General features: G+C 40.1%; 1 protein-coding gene and 1 pseudogene across 6 annotated transcripts; one reads left to right on the top strand and one right to left on the bottom strand.

Moving 5' to 3' along the window:
• Positions 1-613: 613 nt before the first annotated feature.
• Positions 614-15,590, bottom strand: LOC146524122 (neoverrucotoxin subunit alpha-like). Of its 6 annotated transcripts, none has more exons than XM_085178965.1 (7): positions 15,572-15,590; positions 12,787-12,869; positions 12,171-12,356; positions 7,444-7,524; positions 4,593-4,673; positions 1,948-1,994; positions 614-1,799 (listed from the first exon to the last, which is right to left on the bottom strand). In XM_085178965.1, the coding sequence occupies exons 2-7, from the start codon at positions 12,819-12,821 to the stop codon at positions 1,258-1,260; spliced, it is 972 nt and encodes a 323-aa protein (XP_085035091.1). In that variant the 5' UTR covers positions 12,822-12,869; positions 15,572-15,590; the 3' UTR covers positions 614-1,257. The 6 variants fall into 6 exon arrangements, with proteins under 6 accessions (XP_085035091.1, XP_085035083.1, XP_085035100.1 ...); XM_085178957.1 differs by lacking the exon at positions 15,572-15,590 and adding an exon at positions 13,822-15,561; XM_085178974.1 differs by lacking the exon at positions 15,572-15,590 and adding an exon at positions 13,822-15,561 and having other exon boundaries at positions 12,171-12,347.
• Positions 10,301-11,489, top strand: LOC146524123 (uncharacterized; annotated as a pseudogene).
• Positions 15,591-17,132: the final 1,542 nt, after the last annotated feature.

Genomic DNA, 17,132 nt, shown 5'->3' with positions numbered 1-17,132 from the left:
AGAGAAAATGAATATTGATAACGTTTACCTTTATGTACAGAATCTGAATATCGCAAAATATTTTTTAAAAATTGCAATAATATCGTATCGTGCGTTAAGTATTGTGATAATATCGTATCGTGGGATGTTTGGTGATTCCCACCTCTAGTACTAAGACAATATGGCAATGCACATCAAAGACATTGCAACACAATTCCTCTAACATAGACCTTTTCAGGATTAGTGTCTAAAAATAAGCAAGTCTTTATATAAGGCTTCTCCATAGTGTTAGGATAAAAGATAAAGTAATTCCACACTTGTATAAATTCACACTGAAATATCACTTTATAAAACAGATAAACCTAATTAAAACGCATCCCCACAAGGAGGAGATGGTGCATGTGTGGTACACACGGCTGACACAGAAGTACCAGTTTTTTGAGGAGTGTACATAGGGGGCATGTGGGGGGCATACCCCCACCACCACCACCAAGCTTTAGCTGGCCCTGAGACCTGAAATACAACATGATATACAAGCTTATTTACAACTTCACTGCTGCAGTTGGTTGCATGCTAAAGACTTAAAAATTTAACCTGTGTTTATGTTTTAAGAGACCACCAGTAAAAGACAATAAACCTCTCATTTTATTTTATTTGAATTAAAATAAAGTGCCTTTAGGTTTATAATGCTGCAGGTGCACTTAAAACACAAATGTTTTTACTGTAATGTTGATTGAGCCGAGCCTCACCAGGCAATACATAAGTACATGAGATTTCAAGCTAGAGCTCATTTACAGACTCTTAAAACACAGCATGTGAATACACACACGAAACAAACAATAATGCCATCATCAGCTGCTTGCACAGATGACAAAAACTTCTCAGATTAACAGAAGATCCTGTCCAGTGATCACAGATTTGTCTATATTTAAGCCACAATTTATTTTTTGCGTAATATGTTTAAAAATCAGTGAATGTTTTAATTTCAGAGTGCAGGTAAAAAAAGGAAAAGGCTGAAGAGTAACAAAGGCTATGTTATATTACACAGAGAAACAAAACGTGAGCAGGTCAATGCTCCAGAATAAATTTCAATGAATGCAGTACTGTTCAGCTGGGACAGGCACCAGCGTCCATCATCATTAAATGTTCAAATCATTTCTATAATTTGATTGAATCCATGAATCTGAAAACGTGTTTGTGAGTGAAAGAGACAGACATGTACAGACTGAACTATCTGTTCAACTGTTTCTCTAACAGGAGACACTCTTTACACCCCACTCAGCACAGGGACACTGAGGAACCAGGAAACCTGACCATAAACCCAGGATAAAGAGTTTGAGTGAATGTGGTGTTGAAGGTGTGGAGGTGGATCAGAGTGTCAGAGGAGACTGTGTAGAAGGACAGAGTGCCAGCAGGACAGTCCACATACACTGCTGCTCTGTTAGAGACAGAGGAGGAGGAGGAGGAGGAGGAGGAGATGGGTGTGTTTCTGTTATTGTGCCAGACAGAACGAGGACCATCATCATAGCAGCTCAGACTCCAGGAATGATCGTTGTGTCCAAACCTACAGTCATCACTGTCTCCTTTCCTTCTGATGCTTCTGTAACTCACTGATATATAAACGTTTCCTCTCCACTCGACCTCCCAGTAACAGCGACCAGTCAGACCATTTCTACACAGCAGCTGTTCCCAAACATCAAATCTGTCTGGATGATCAGGATATGACTGAACCTCCTCCACATGTGTCACCTTCCTGTTGTTGTCAGACAGTTGGAGCTTTGTGTTCACTGTGTTTGTGTCGATTGTGAGTTGACAGGAATCTGATGGAGAGAACAAACACAATCCAGCTGCAGTTATTGATCCATCATCTGTTCATTGATTGACACTTTGATGATGACTCCTGACATGATGAAGATGGTTGAATGTGTGCTGCTTTGTTTTCATGAATCCCATTAAAAACACACTTACACTTCCTCAGACCTGGTCTCAACCATCGGACTCCAGCAGGCTCCACCCTGAAAGGAGGAGGGGGGTCAGAGCAGCACAGTCAGCATGCACACATGGACATTACATGGCTCTCATACACACACTGTTACACACTGATAAAGGAACAGTCCAACATTTTCACAAACACACTTCAATCCATACGTGGATCAAACTGCTGATGATTTGGCCTGATCCTAGATCTGTCAGTTCTTTGAAGTAGCTGTTGGAATGGTTGTGTGTGAGCAATAAATCAAAGTTAAAGCATGGCTTCAACATTTTAAGGGTAAGAACAAGTAGAGAGAATATTGTGTGATCATCATGATCCTCTAGCTGCCGTGACTCTTTATTGTTAAAGAGCTGCTGCTTCAGAAAGGAGGGAATAATCCACAAATCATTTATTAGCATCACATATTAGAAAATAAATGTGGGATTTCCTGCCTGGAAACTTTTGCAGAGCCCTGAGGAGGATGAAGGGAAACATCTTCCTCTAAAAGAGCTGATCATATTTTCAGTGTAGATACAGTAATCAGCAGGTCCTTGTCTGTCCTCTTCCTGTTTGCTTTTAAAAAACTGAGAACAGTCATCACTCTGTGATCTTCGCATTGAAATTCAGTAAAAATGCCAACAGACCTGTTTGAAACATATTTATGGATTTGTGACTGTTTTATGTCCTTGATGTGCCATTTGCTCTGAATATTAATCAGTGAGATTATCATTGTTGCAGTTGTTGTTGATAATCAGATATCTCCTAAAAGATTTTCTGATCAACTAAAAGTTCGACTTTGTGAAAACAATAATTTCATCTGCTCAGTTTTATCCACTTTGATCTGGCTTAGGTTTGAAACTCTGGAGGACGCTGGTGTCTCCTGAGTCATACAGCAGCATGAATACATTTTATCATATCTCTGCTGCAGCTTCTCTAATTAAGACCTCCTGATAAATAGGGCTGGGTCATATCATACAGTTCACGGTAATACCGGTACAATGTTAGACAACGATAAGAAAATGAAATATCGCGATAGAATATGGGTAAAACGTGCATGCGCTGTGCCTTTGTTTTCATATGCACATGGCGGAAAAAGCATGGCGGCGACGGAGAATGAGAAGGGCGAAAGCGGATCATTGAATGAAACGGATGAACCAGAATTGCTGCAGCTTCAGTGGTGTGGTTTCGATTTTGTCCGTCAGATACACAACAAAGCACTATTTTTGGTAGAGCATGCAATGCTGAAAAACCTGGGGCAGCACGGCGTCAACGCGTTAGTGCCATCCAGCCCCACGCATGGGACAACCCGTGTTAACTCGCCTACGGAGATTTGTCGCGTTAATGTGGTTATGGCGTTAATGTCATGTTAACGAGATTAACGCTGACAACACTAGTTTTAATACAACTTTGCTAAGCTACGAAGCCGCACCGCTTGATGGATTGTCGGAGCATTACGGCTGTCGTAGGCGGAGCCTCGCGGAGTGATACGTACTGTGCTTCAACATAATATTACCGTATTGTGTGTGTATCACCTCTTTTTAAGTTTTGTGGATATTATACATGGTTATGCTGAGGATATTTCCACTGGAAATGCCTTTTGGTTGAACTGTCAGCAGTTTGCATTTGCACTGTTACATTTTTATATAACTTTAATGCAGATAAAAACAGCTGCTTGTTTAAGTGAAAATACATTGATGGGTTTTTTTGCACTAAAAACGTTGTGGAGTAGTATTTTTTAAGTATTTTGTCTCACGTCAATTATATCTTTTATATATTTTTGGCCATATTGCCCTGCCCTATTCATAAACTCAGCTCAGTCTTCTCTACTCTTCCACATTAGACAGTTACACATCAAAAAACAAAAGCACTTTGCTCTTTTTTTGTTTGCTTTCTCTTCTGTTTTTTTTCTCCATACAGGTGATCCAGGTGTTTTGTTTGTTTTTCTTTCTTTCTTCCCCCCTTTCTCACCATCTCTGCCCTCTGGTTTTCTTTCTCTCCCTCTCTTTCATTCTTCCTCCCTGTCCTATCCCCCAGTCATGTCTGTCCCGTTTGTAGCAACCGAAAATAAAATAAATTCATAATTATAATAAAGGTCAATCAAATGGACCAATATGGCCATGATGATCCACTTGGTAAAACAAATCCGCTTGGCATCTTTCTTGGCCTTAAGACAACAATTCTGATGGCTAAAGATCCAAACGGGACACAAAAAAAAAAAAAAAAAAAAAGCACAAAGTGTCTAAAGATACCATTTAAAGTTGGCTCTTTGTTAACTTTCCCCTGACATTGTTCAGGCCTGAACGGAGTTAAAAAGGAGCCAATGTGCAAAGAACTCTGAAATACCTTCAGTAAGTTTGAAGAACTATTGCTTAAGACTACTTAGAAATACAGAAAATCAGTCTCCTTGGAAACAAAATATAAATAAATGTGGTGTGGCTCAAGACTTATGCACAGTGATGTATTTTCTTCAATAAGAGCAGAAAGGCTTTGCAATCAGCTCATTAACAGGAAACTGGAGAGAACCAATCAGAGTGAGTTACAGTCCAAACAACAGCCGAGCTTCACATATGAACACAGAAGTGTGTGAAAGAGAATTTATTCACAAAAACTGAGTCAGGAACAACATTTAGACACACATTACCTCTCAGCAGCAGCAGCACCAGGTCCTCTGTGGAAATATATTTTAGGATCCATTGACTGGGCACGCTTTAAGGGCACATCCCTATATTCAGATAAAGAAAAACAATAATAAAAATCACAATATTACTAAAGGTCAAAAGGCCAACAGCCAGAGCCACAGGAGAGCTGCTGACTCAGCTAAAACCTGTGCTGACATACTTGCAGAGATCATTGCCAGGCTGTTCAACCTCTCCCTGACTCATGCCACGCTTCCCGTCTCAAGGCCTCCACCATCATTCCCATCCCCACAAAGACTGGTATCAACATCCTCAATGACAACAGACCTATAGCCCTGACGTGTGTTGTCATGAAGTGTTTCGAGCAGATAGTGTCTCAGAACATCAGAGACTGCTTAGCCCCTCCCTCGACCCCCACCAGTTTGCATACAGAGCAAATCATTCCACTGATGCCATCCCCATCACCCTCCACGAGCACTGAGCTATCTGGAGAAGAGAAAGAGCTATGTGAGGAAGCTATGGGCCAGTATGGGTGATGAGTCTTAAAACAATTTTGTCTTCAAAGGTTTGACAAGATTGTTTTAATCCCCGTCATCTTTTGAGATGAGATGAGATAGCCTTTATTTGTCAGTTGCAGGTCTTTTGCCCACAACCGAGATGACAGACCTTGCCGACCGTACATACAATACACAAACATCACATTGGGGAGACAGGTCAGGCTAGGTAGCGAGGAAAAAAAGTTGATCAAATCCATAATTCTTTAGGTTTTAGAGAAACAAGACTGAGAAACTCTTTGAGGGTTAGAGTTAGACGAGACTAGACAAACACATAGAAGCAGCAGCAGGGAAGATAAGGGAGGGAGAGGGGGAAAGATGCATCCGCCTCTTCCGAGAGCCAAAGAACACAAGTGTTTCCTGACCACTGTGCCACAGCACGTGAGTGTGCCCTTAGAAATCATGAGGTGTGCCATGGAAGATTATCAAATATCATTGGATTGGTACTCTAAAAGAGTGGCATGTAGTGACAAGGAGAACAATTACATCAAAACCATGTCAAATATTGCATGTCAATATCTACTGTATTTTTTGGACCATAAGGCATACCGAATTATAAGGCACATTAAGCAAACAAAACATTCAGATAAGTCAAACTTTACTCAACTCATTCTTCTTGCTTCTTCCACTTCCGTACCATTGGTTCATTAATGTGGAATTCTATCATAGCTGCTCTATTCCCATGTTGTTGCAGTGTTTTTCTAATTTTTGCTATGTAACTTTGCACTGTCCACTTTCTGCTGTAACAAAACAAATTTACCACATGTTGGACTAATAAAGGTTATCTTACATTAATGACTAACCTCGTATTGTGGATGGATTATCTTGTGTGTTCTCCTGACTGAAGTCTGGTCCGTTTACAGCATCTTTCCATGAGAGTGCATTTGTCAAAAACCATCGGGAACTTTTATCGAGTGGGAAAAACGTTAGTGTTTACCCTCCAGTGTTATGCTTTGTTATGATATCATGTTTAGGTAACTAGCAAAACCAGCGAGCTAACTTCCTGATAACTTCTAACTCTGTTAAATTTAATAAATCCTGTTTTCATGGATGCCTGGATGTTAAACTCAATTGTTACACCTGGTAAAGCAGGAATGCTGATGATTTTATTAAAGATGAAAGAATTTAGACAGTTTTTAACTCTCAGTGATGCTGCAGTGTCTGTTTGACTTTGGGACCTGAAGCATCACTGAGTTTAGGACCCAGATTACTCCGTGAGGCTCCTGACTACGGTAGCCGTAATGTTCCAACAATCCATCAAGCGGTGCGGCTTTGTAGCTTAGCAAAGTCGGACTAAAACATTTTTGACAGGTTTTTGAGCGCCGTGTAGCACAGAAAATCGGTTTGAGGTCAGTAAGCACAACCAGAATTCATACATAAGGCGCACTGTTGATTTTTGAGAAAATTAAAGGATTTTAAGTGCGGCTCATAGTGCAGAAAATACAATACTTGGATTGACTCCCCACTACTCAGCTTGGATCTACTGGTTTTCCCTTCCAATTGAGTACCACCTAATGTGCGTGGTCATTGTTATAGCAACACGCCTGAGCATTTCTTGACTTAATTAGGATGTGACATGAACGCTGCAACAAAGGCAAAACAAACTGTTTGAACTAAATTATAAAAGGTGATGTTACTCGATGAGAAAGGACAAATGCTGTCTTATGTATAGAAACAGCTGATGACAGACTAACAGACTGTAATAGATCAGTAAATAAACTGAATAAGGTACAACTAAGCTAAAACTAGAAATAACACAGATAAAACAGCCAAACTTCAGCTCTGTCACTGCTCTGAATGTGCAGTTTAAAGAGAATATTAACATTATGATCACAGCTCAAAATCAAAATAAGTCCATCACAATCTTTACTGAAAACAGGAACTGACAGATGAAATAATTCAAAGCCACTAAAAATTGATGAACATTCAAAAGAGTTTTAACAAGAATCTAATTTAATCCAGGAACAAGATTATCATCAGGTCTGTAAACCTGCTGTAGAATCAAGGATGTGGCACCTAGAAGCAATTCATCAGGAATCTCAGTTATTGCTAAAGAAGGTAAAGCTGTCAATGAATGGTCACCATGGAGACCAACATCAGTGAGAAACACTGATCAGAAATATTTGAATCAATAAGAGCAGAAAGGCTTTGCAATCAGCTCATTAACAGGAAACTGGAGAGAACCAATCAGAGTGAGTTACAGTCCAAACAACAGCTGAGCTTCACATATGAACACAGAAGTGTGTGAAAGAGAATTTATTCACAAAAACTGAGTCAGGAACAACATTTAGACACACATTACCTCTCAGCAGCAGCAGCAGCAGTTCCTCTGTGGAAATATATTTTAGGATCCATTGACTGGGCACGCTTTAAGGGCACATCCCTATATTCAGATAAAGAAAAACAATAATAAAAAATAATGAAGGTGAGAAACAAACATATCACACACATTACATAAGAAACAACAAACGATACAGATATCAAACAACAAATTATCCTCTGTAGAGAATATGACAACTTCTGCACACTGTCAGGGTCAACATTATTTTTATTCAATTACAACGTTTTGGTGTGTGTGACCTTGGTCGGGTGTAGAGAAACTCTGTAATGGTAAAAAAAATAGTGGTAATTCTGACAGTGTGCAGAGGATATTTTCTGATGACCCAGCCCTGATTAAACTCTGAGAATGGCTCACTCTGTGTCACACAAACATCTTTATTTTAAATCACTGTCAAATGTTTCTGATCCAACACATCAGCTGTTAGATTTCTGATTTTTATGAGTTTATAAAAGTTTAACTTCATCTGCATGAACCCTGCACTCTGTCACATTTATCTAGAGAACAGTTGACTGTAGATCAGGCACATTACTGTGATACTAACAGTAATCTGGATACTTCTTTATGCTTTAATCCTTTAAAGACCATCATATCATCAAGTCCACCAGAGCTTATCTTTATATTTTCAGATGGTGTTTTTGGAAGCATTTCAAGTGGCTATACATCAATACAACCGTTATACCCCAAATTTTGATAATATGTATGTATCAAGTCCATAGTAACTACATAAATTGCAAAAGAAAAATGCAATAAACTACAAAAAACTGAAAATCGTTTTTTTGTTTTTTTACACATATCCCGACCTAGATAAATTTCATAGGTATAGTCGTTAAAAGTGTAAATGCAAAAAAGTTGCACAAAATAGTTTCCAACCACAGGAAATTTATTTTGAGTGTCTTCATAATTTCATTTTTTAAATGCGCTAATTTTTATATACTGCCGCAAAAATAAAAAAATATTATTGTGCACAATTTGCAAAAAAAACCTAGCATGTGCATCCAAATTAACTATTTCCAACAGTGCAATTTAAGTTCTAAGCATAGAGAAACTATAAATAGTTTATATAAACTATAAACTATAGAGAAAGGCATAAAGCCAAACATGACTTCTAAAAACACCAGTAAACCATTAACAGGCTCTGTGGGGGGGAGTACATATCCCATGAAAAATGATGTCACTTTCAGCGGCCGCCAGTCCGAGTGTCAGGTAAACTCAGAGCTCTAGACTAACTTTTTGCCACGGTTGCACTGGTTTTTTCAACCACAGCGCTTAACACCGCAGCTTTACATGTTCACTTTTTTTAATTGCTGTCCATTCAGACAATATTGATTTCCAAATGATTAACTAACAATACAAAGTTCTTTATTTGGAGCACAGTTCTACAAGAAAGATAAGTTACTATATTTTTGGACCATAAGGCATACCGGATTATAAGGCGCATTAAGCGAAAAAACAGTCAGATAAGTCAAACTTAACTCAACTCATTTTTCTTGCTTCCTCCTACTTCTGTACCATTGATTCATTAATGCTGAATTCTCTCGCAGCTGCTCTATTCTCATGTTCTGCTGCGAGACTGAAAGAGTTGGAAATCCGCTTTGTAAGCATGTCTCTTAAAACTTGCCATTTGTGGTCCACACACACTACGGCAGAGGTTCCCAAAATGGGGGGCGCACCTCCCCCACTTTGGTATCCCACAGTTGTTTATGTTTTTGAACCCATTTTGCACTGAGAGGCATTTTTTGAAAAATGTATTGATAGCAATGTTGAATATTATTACACAGGAAAAAAACAACTACACGTAAAATAATCACAACGTGACGCCTCTGCCTTTCTAAATGGAGGGACAGTAACTATATGTATATGTAAGCGTGTAAAACCTGAAGATTCAGAGCTGAAATTTAAGCTTAAAAAATTTCAAGATATATTAAATAAAAAGAAAGTCTAAATTAAAAGTCCCTCTAAGGCTTCAAACTGAACATCTTACCTTGGGCACGGTATTTGGGAGTTATCTCTGATAGGTTTAGACCACGATAGGGGCATAATGTTGTCTGTTGTTGACCACACAGAGGCTTTCAGAGTTGAGGAGACTTTTTTCCTTTTACTTGAACGGCTGGTCGCACCGGTGCAGCCTAGGATTTTTATTTTTTTTTAGTTTTCTTTAACTCATGTCCTGTATTTTAACTAAGAGTGGGAATTAATTTAATTAATTGTGATTCATTAATTTGCAAAAAATAACATTTTAAAAAAAATAACGCATTTAATCTCACTTTGCATTCCAAGCAAAGTTAAACTTTTGTCAGTGCACGATTTCCTGGTATACCAATTACACTGATGCACACATCAGAGATACAAAAAAATCATAAGAAACTGTGTTGCTAGGATTGATTGGAGGCTAATTTCATTTCAAAAAACTACCCGAAGGAAGCCTTGATAAAAGCATGGTTTTGGGCAAACTGTGCAAAAAGGAGTTTGCATACCACCGAAGCACTTCAACCTTACAGTACCATCTAAATGCAAAACATGTTGCAGCGAGCACAGAAACTGTGGGAGCTGTTAGCACTAGCGGCCCAAGTACCAACAAAAGGTGTCACCAGCCCAAACTTGATGAAATGACTGGCTTCAGGACCAAAATTTGTGAGTTAACATCGAGCAAACTTGCAGATTTTCTTGCAAAATGGATTGCTCTGAACTATAGACTACTATCAGTGGTAGAAGAAAGGGGATTAGAAAACATGCTACAGTTAGCATCAGGTGATCCAACCACCCAACTGCTGTTCTAAAAGACTATTTCAAGTAAAATTCAACAGCTTTATGACACTGAAAAGAAAGCACAATTACAGATAGCCCTGCTAATATGGAGGAACTACACCATGAGCAAACAAGACTGGGGCAACAGAAAGAGCCACTCACACAGGATGTTTCCACACGGTGGAATTCAACTAATTTTTTTTCAACTGGAATTCTACTAAAGAATCAAGAGGCTGTTTTTGTTGCTTTATACAAACAAAAGCACGAGCTAGTCATTTTAACTCCATCACAGCTGGTAAACCTCCAAAAGATGGCCACTGTCTCTGAGCCATGCAGGTAAAACTATTTTTTAACTTATTGTTACTGTTTCTTCAAAAAGCTCTAAAGCTGACAGTTATTGTGTACTATAACGACTTTCTTGAACTGTCTACTACAGGTGTGTGATTGAGCTTCTTGAAGGTGAGACATATGTCTCATGTTCAGTGGTTTTACCTGCTTTCTGCCACCTGCATCACACCATGGAGGTCTCTGATGATGACTCAAACTACATGGTGAAATTTAAGACACAAAGGGCCTATCCCAACGTGCAGCTACACTCAACCATTAGTGGCTCAAGACAGCTAATGTGCTTGACCCACACTTAAAGGATTTAAAGTGTCTCACAAGGGGAGAGCGAGAAGAGGTTTGGAGCAGCCTTGAGGCCCTGCTAAATGGACTGATTCTTATAAAGTGCTTTTCTACTCTCCCGGAGTACTCAAAGCACTGTATACAACATGCCTCATTCACCCACTCAAACAAGAACTTCTAAACACAAGTGCAAACTAAACTACATTCACACTCCGATGAATACATCGGAGGGCAACTTGGGGTTAGTATCTTACCCAAGGATATTTGGCATGCAGACTGGGGAAGCCAAGAATCGAACTACCAAACTTCCAATCAGTAGCTGATCTGCTCTACCACCTGAGCCACAGCCACTGCAGGAACAGTGTGAAGATGCCACCACAAAAGAGACAAAGAGCCTCCTCCTCTCTGATTCAGAGGAGGAGGCCCTGTGTAAAAGGGCCCCGAGTTTGTACAGAGCAGAATCCACCATCAGTGAGACAGACTGCCCGCTGCTGTGGTGGTCCAGTCGAGCAGGGACCCACCCACAGCTGTCTGTTCTGGCCCACATGTATGTGATTGGTCCTGCCACTTATGCCTCATGTGAGAGACTGTTCTCACTTACAGGTCACATAGTAACACAAAGAGAGCTGCTCTGAACATGTGAACAGGCTAGTTTGTCCAAGTAACTGGCTGAAAGAGACAGAGAGTAAATAAGCATGGAGGTATTGTGAGTCCAATGAGTTTGTTTTTGCACTAAAATGTTCGATGATCACACTGTTTTAGCCTAATGTACAAAATAATTTTGTACATTAGGTTACTCCGAGTTTAAAGGTGGAGCTTGAGTTTACAATATTCATGTCCATGTCCACCGCTTCACATGTGAACATGGAAATGTGTGTGAAAAAGAGCTGAGCTGACATTACACATGATGGAGGATTTATTCACAAACACTAAGTCACAACAACATTTACACACACGTTACCTCTCTGCAGGTGGACAGTCAGTCACTGGACAGCGTTTCCATACAGACAAACGCCGTGTTTATGTTTTCAGACATGTATTTTTCAGGATTTTATGCAGTATGAATGTGTGTTTTACATCTTCACTTTATGCATTAAATGTAGTGATGTTTGCTGAGACTGACAGGTCGTGGGACAGCCCCACCTAAAAAATGTTTCACTGGCCGTCACTGATCACTTCCTGTTTGCTGAAGTGGATTTTCAGTTTAGAAACTATAGGCTTGTTTTTAAGAGACACTTTAAATGGGAAAGACGTGTTTGCACTGCAGTTTATATTCAACAACATCAAGCACTCACATCATGTTACTAACAGCTCACCTCTCTGCAGCAGACAAGGACACACAGCTGGGTCTGGGTCCAGGTCCCACTCCGGGTTCGGGTTCAGGTTCAGATTCAGATTCAGGTCTGGTTCGTTGTTTAGGTTCAGGTCGCCATCCAAATTGTTGTTCAAATTCATATCCAGAGTTGAGTCCGAGTCCTGGTCCAAGTCGGCTACTGTCAATACTGATGGAGCAGTGATATGAATGCTGAGCAGTGATATGAGAATCATGGACATTTACAGCCGTTCTCCATGATCACCTATTCGGCTCTGCTCGTCATCCATGACAATCAAGTACCACCTAAACCTCGTGGGGTTGTTATAGCAACATGGCCTAATATCTCGTGCCGTCATTTGTATGCGACACGAACACCTCAACAAAGGAGGACATCACAGCGATGTTACATCTGCTCAGTCTTTTTGTTAGACTCAGTGACCACGGTGTATTTTTTATGTAGCCACGTCCCTCATTGCAGGGTTTTGGTAACGCCCAGTGACTACCTCGTTGGTGCCATACAGTCTGGTGACGTCACATTTTCGGATCACCTTGGATTGCTTGGAACCCGAGGCGAGTAGGTACTAATGGAAAATGACTGTTAGAGATGATCATCTCACCTTTGATCTTGTTGTCTTCCCACACATTGACCCATGCTGTGATTTCACATCCACATCAGCTCACACACACTTTCTACCTTCACCTGCAGAGGAAACACAAATCATTCATGTGCACATCAACTGAAATCCTCCTTTCATCATGTGTGCTGTCCAAATATCAGCTGCTTCTTTCCTGCTTCATCTCAGTGTCAGCTGAATGCAGTCAGACAGCAGTGTGAGGCAGAGGATCAGCAGAGTTAAAAGCGTCACACTAATTATTCCTGCTGAGTTTGAACAGAACTGTACACACAATGATTATTTATCAGTTTGGTTATTTCATCCAATCTTCTGTGAGACTTTTTATGATATTAAAATGGTATGATATTATATGAGCCACTATAGACTCAAGCAGAAATAATAACAACAATAACATAAGGTATACCATTTTGGCCATACTACCCAGCACATCTAGACTACACCTTCACTACACACAATAGTAAATTAAAGTCATTTTAATGTTGTTTTAATCTTTAAGTGTTACTAAGTTTCAATTCTTAACTTTAGGTACAGTTTATCTGTTCTACTGTTTAGTAAGAAGAGAACTTTAACCAGAAGACAATGAGAGTTACACTTATTAAGTTACACTTCATATTTCTTGTAGTGAATGAAAAACATTTAGTTTCATATCTGCATGTCAGGAATTCCTGTTTCACACTGAAATACAAACAGACACATTGACATCTGTAATATCTGCACTTTCACTGTTATTATATCAGCTGTGCAGATAAACAACAGTCACACTGATGAGAGATTACTGTCAGGCCAAGGTTAGTTTTATATGTTTCAACTGTCTCAACATCATATTTCATCTGTTTACATGAAACAATCTGAATGACAGGTCATCATCTTTAAATGGTTGGACTGAAGTTTAACATTATTAATGTTTATATCACATAACTAAGCAGTGTGCTATATTTGTCATGGTCCCTGTGCCTCCCCGGCCAGCCCAGTGTGGCCACAAGTGTTGTTGTTTTTCTCTCGCTCTCTCTCTCCTACCTGTCTGCCTGGGCGGAGCTCTGATTGGGCTCCTGCCCTTGGCCCACGCACCTGCAGCTGATCTCGAGCGATTGCAGTTCTCTGGCTCTTCTTAAGGCTGGGGCTCTGAGCTATTCGTTGCTGGAATATTGAGTAACTCTCGTTAGTATTGCCTGGCTTCTTGCGATTCTACTGTTCCCGTGTTTGCCTTCGACTTACCCTCGTCTGTGGAAATAGGTTTACCTGGATCAGCCCTTCTGTGACCCCTGGACTCCGTGAGTGAGAGTGAGCTGCTTGTGTGGAGACAGTTTGGACGAGGAGCAGAGCGAGTGCGAAGAAGTGTCTCCCCAGCCTGTTGATCCCCGGGACCCTGGTGTTTTCCCCCACCCCTTCATGTGTATATAGCGGTCCAAACTCCGCTTCAGGCCCCAAAGTCAAACGAACACTGCGGCATCAGTGAGAGTTCAAAACGGTCTAAATTCTTTCATCAGATAAACAGTAAACAATAATAAATAACAGATCATGTCCATATCAGGTCCACCGTGACCCTCTGCCCTCCCTCTACCCCCGGAGCTCTTCGGTGGAGCTCAGAGCGGGAGAGCAGCGGCTCCTCTCCGCCTCCTCCACAGACTGATGGAGGCAGGAAAAGCCACCTTCAGTCATCAGTAAGTGGATCCACAGTAACAACGACTCTGAGTTTAGTTGCTGAACATCAGCTTAACTGCTGCTGCTCTTATCCCGGTGTTGTGCCAATGTTTCTGTGTATTTTTTATGTGTAATATCTTTACGTATGTTCATAAATAGACTTCGGTGAACAGGGATTACAAAGGGGTTACATATAGAAATAAAAAATTATCTGTTTTTCAAGTATCTTTACAACTCTGTGTTATTGTACTTACATTATAACCAATCCGCTCCTTTATCCCCACTTAAAATATTTTTACTGAACTATCGTAATATTTATTGCCAGTTCTGCTGTCCTGTTGGTCAACTTACTCTTACAAAAGACATTTTTAATGTTAATGAGATTTTTTGAACTGCATATCCAATCCAATCCAATTTTATTTATAAAGCACTTTAAAATACCCAGCACAGGAACAAAGTGCTGTACAGAAAATAAGTTAAAACAATAGAATAACAGAAAACAGCGAAATAAATAAATAAAACACATAAAACATAAAATTAAAACAGCCCTATATTAAAACAAAAACGAGATAAAACAGCATCGAATCACCTAAAAACATCTAAAATAAAAATAAAAATAAAAAACCAACATCTCGCATGGTGTCAAAGGCCAGGGTAAAGAGGTGGGTTTTCAAGAGTGACTTAAAAACAGATAAAGAACTGGCCTGTCTGATCTCTAAAGGAAGTTCCACAGTTTTGGAGCTGCTACAGCAAAAGCACGATCTCCTCTAAGTTTACGCCCAGTCCCAGTGCATAAATAAAGGTTATATCAAAGTCGCTGCCAAAAACTGATTGCGGCTTCTACCTTGTTACACGAATGTTGTTTGTGGCTCAAGATGACTTTGTCATCCACGAGGGATGCATTTGACATATGTTCAACATATAATAGCCCAACAAGTTACTTATAGCAGTTTAAATACGAGCAATCCGTTTTTGGCACAAACACCGGATCACACACACTAACAGGAAAGGGCGGACACACTTTGAACACACTCGTTGGTCCAGCTGTGAGTCCGTTACCGTGAACTATGTGTTGTCATATCTGTGCTGGAGCAGTCTGTAATGTTTTTTCAGCTGCTAACATTACCTTCACACGAAGAGGTTCAGCGTCAGTCACAAACACCAAGTTCAGAAGAAGAGAAAAAGTAAAAGAGAAAGTAAACTTGAAGGACACACCCATAGAGGCGTTTGAGGACAACTTCACAATCAGGAGCAACACAAACGGTTCAGTTTGGACTTGAAGCGTCTTTAGAAACATCTGCAAATGTTTTTGAAGCTTTCGACAGACACACGTCACTCTGGGTGTCAGTTTGACTTTGAACTTTAGGTTTTTCAAAGACTGCAAATGTTCAATCTGCTGGCGTTAAACATAGAAGATAATTTCCTCTTGGCCTCTACACAGTAAACAGTTTCCAGGAGTTTGTGAAGATTTATTTATTTTCATCTTATTTAACTTGACCTCACAGTGTCAGTTATATCTGAGCTCATCTGTGTAACAGCAGCATTGTGTCTTTATCATGTGGTGCTGTCAGAGATCCACAGAGGGACTTTTCCTCCAGCTGAAGAACTACAATGTTCACATGCATCTCATCTGATTAAAACTCAAACCTCACTGAATCCCATCTGATGACTGAGAATCAGTAAAGCTGTAACAGTTAGAGTTGACTGCACAGCTGTTTGCAGGAGTTTCAGTGCAGAATGTTTGGAGTTTACTGAGTGTCCCTGAATGTAACAGCAAAATAACAGTAACTCTGCCTCTGTGGGCTGTCACTTATCTGGAATATAGGGCAACATGTTTCCCATTATGGCAAAGCAGGGGAGACATTTTCTCTTAGTAAAGAAGTGATCATTGAACTCACCACACTGGAACGTGTGAATGTCCTCAACACATTTCTATTCGTTTTTCAGTTTTCCTCTTAGGGTCATGTTTTAAAACCAGCTGATGAATGAGCATCCAGTCAGTGTCATCCTCAGCCATGCTGGTCATCATGATTGTTGATATATCTTTATGGAGATTCCCAAGGGGAAGAGAAACACTCTTCTATATGGGTGGAGAGCAATGTGGAGCCAAGGTGTTAGAGAACAAACTTTAAAAAGCTAAATATAGTTTATTTACAATAAAAACAGCGAGTTTAAAAAAAACAATCCTGACCAAGGAGCAACAAAAATGAAAATATAACATATAAAAATAAAATCTAAAGGTACAGTGAGCAGTGAGTACACAGAATCTGTACAAATCAAAGTCAAAAACACTAAAAGTCCAATAAAAGTCCATCTAAATGCTAAAACAGCCAGTCTCTCCACACATCCTCTTCCATCCTTCACTTTCTGTGCTGAACCAGACCAACACATCAAATTCACCAGGGAGGATATGAACAGTGGCAGGTTAGCCTTCTTAGACTGTGAGGTTTCCATCAGTAATGGAGGACATTTAAAAGCTGACGTGTAAACCTACACATACAGATCAGTATCTAAGGTTTGACTCTGATCATCCACTGGAGCACAAACTGGACGTCATCAGGACACTGCAACACAGAGCGAACACCATCCCCACTGACACAGCAGCCAGGGAGGCAGAAGAACATCAAGAAGGCCCTGAGTCAATGTGGTTATCCCAGCTGGAGTGGTCCCGTACGTGTCAGGAGCAG

This window comes from Neolamprologus multifasciatus, chromosome 2, assembly GCF_963576455.1.
Source record: "Neolamprologus multifasciatus chromosome 2, fNeoMul1.2, whole genome shotgun sequence".
Classification (NCBI taxonomy): Eukaryota; Metazoa; Chordata; class Actinopteri; order Cichliformes; family Cichlidae; genus Neolamprologus; species Neolamprologus multifasciatus.
This window is presented reverse-complemented; position numbering and strand designations above follow the sequence as displayed.

Coding starts and splice junctions, on each gene's coding strand:
- LOC146524122 (XM_085178965.1), bottom strand. CDS start 12,821: ATGGGTCAATGTGTGGGAAGACAACAAGATCAAAG. Junction 4,674..7,443: donor GCTGCTGCTGCTGCTGAGAG/GTAATGTGTGTC, acceptor ATCTGAATATAG/GGATGTGCCCTTAAAGCGTG. Junction 1,800..1,947: donor GAGACCAGGTCTGAGGAAGT/GTAAGTGTGTTT, acceptor TCTCTCCATCAG/ATTCCTGTCAACTCACAATC.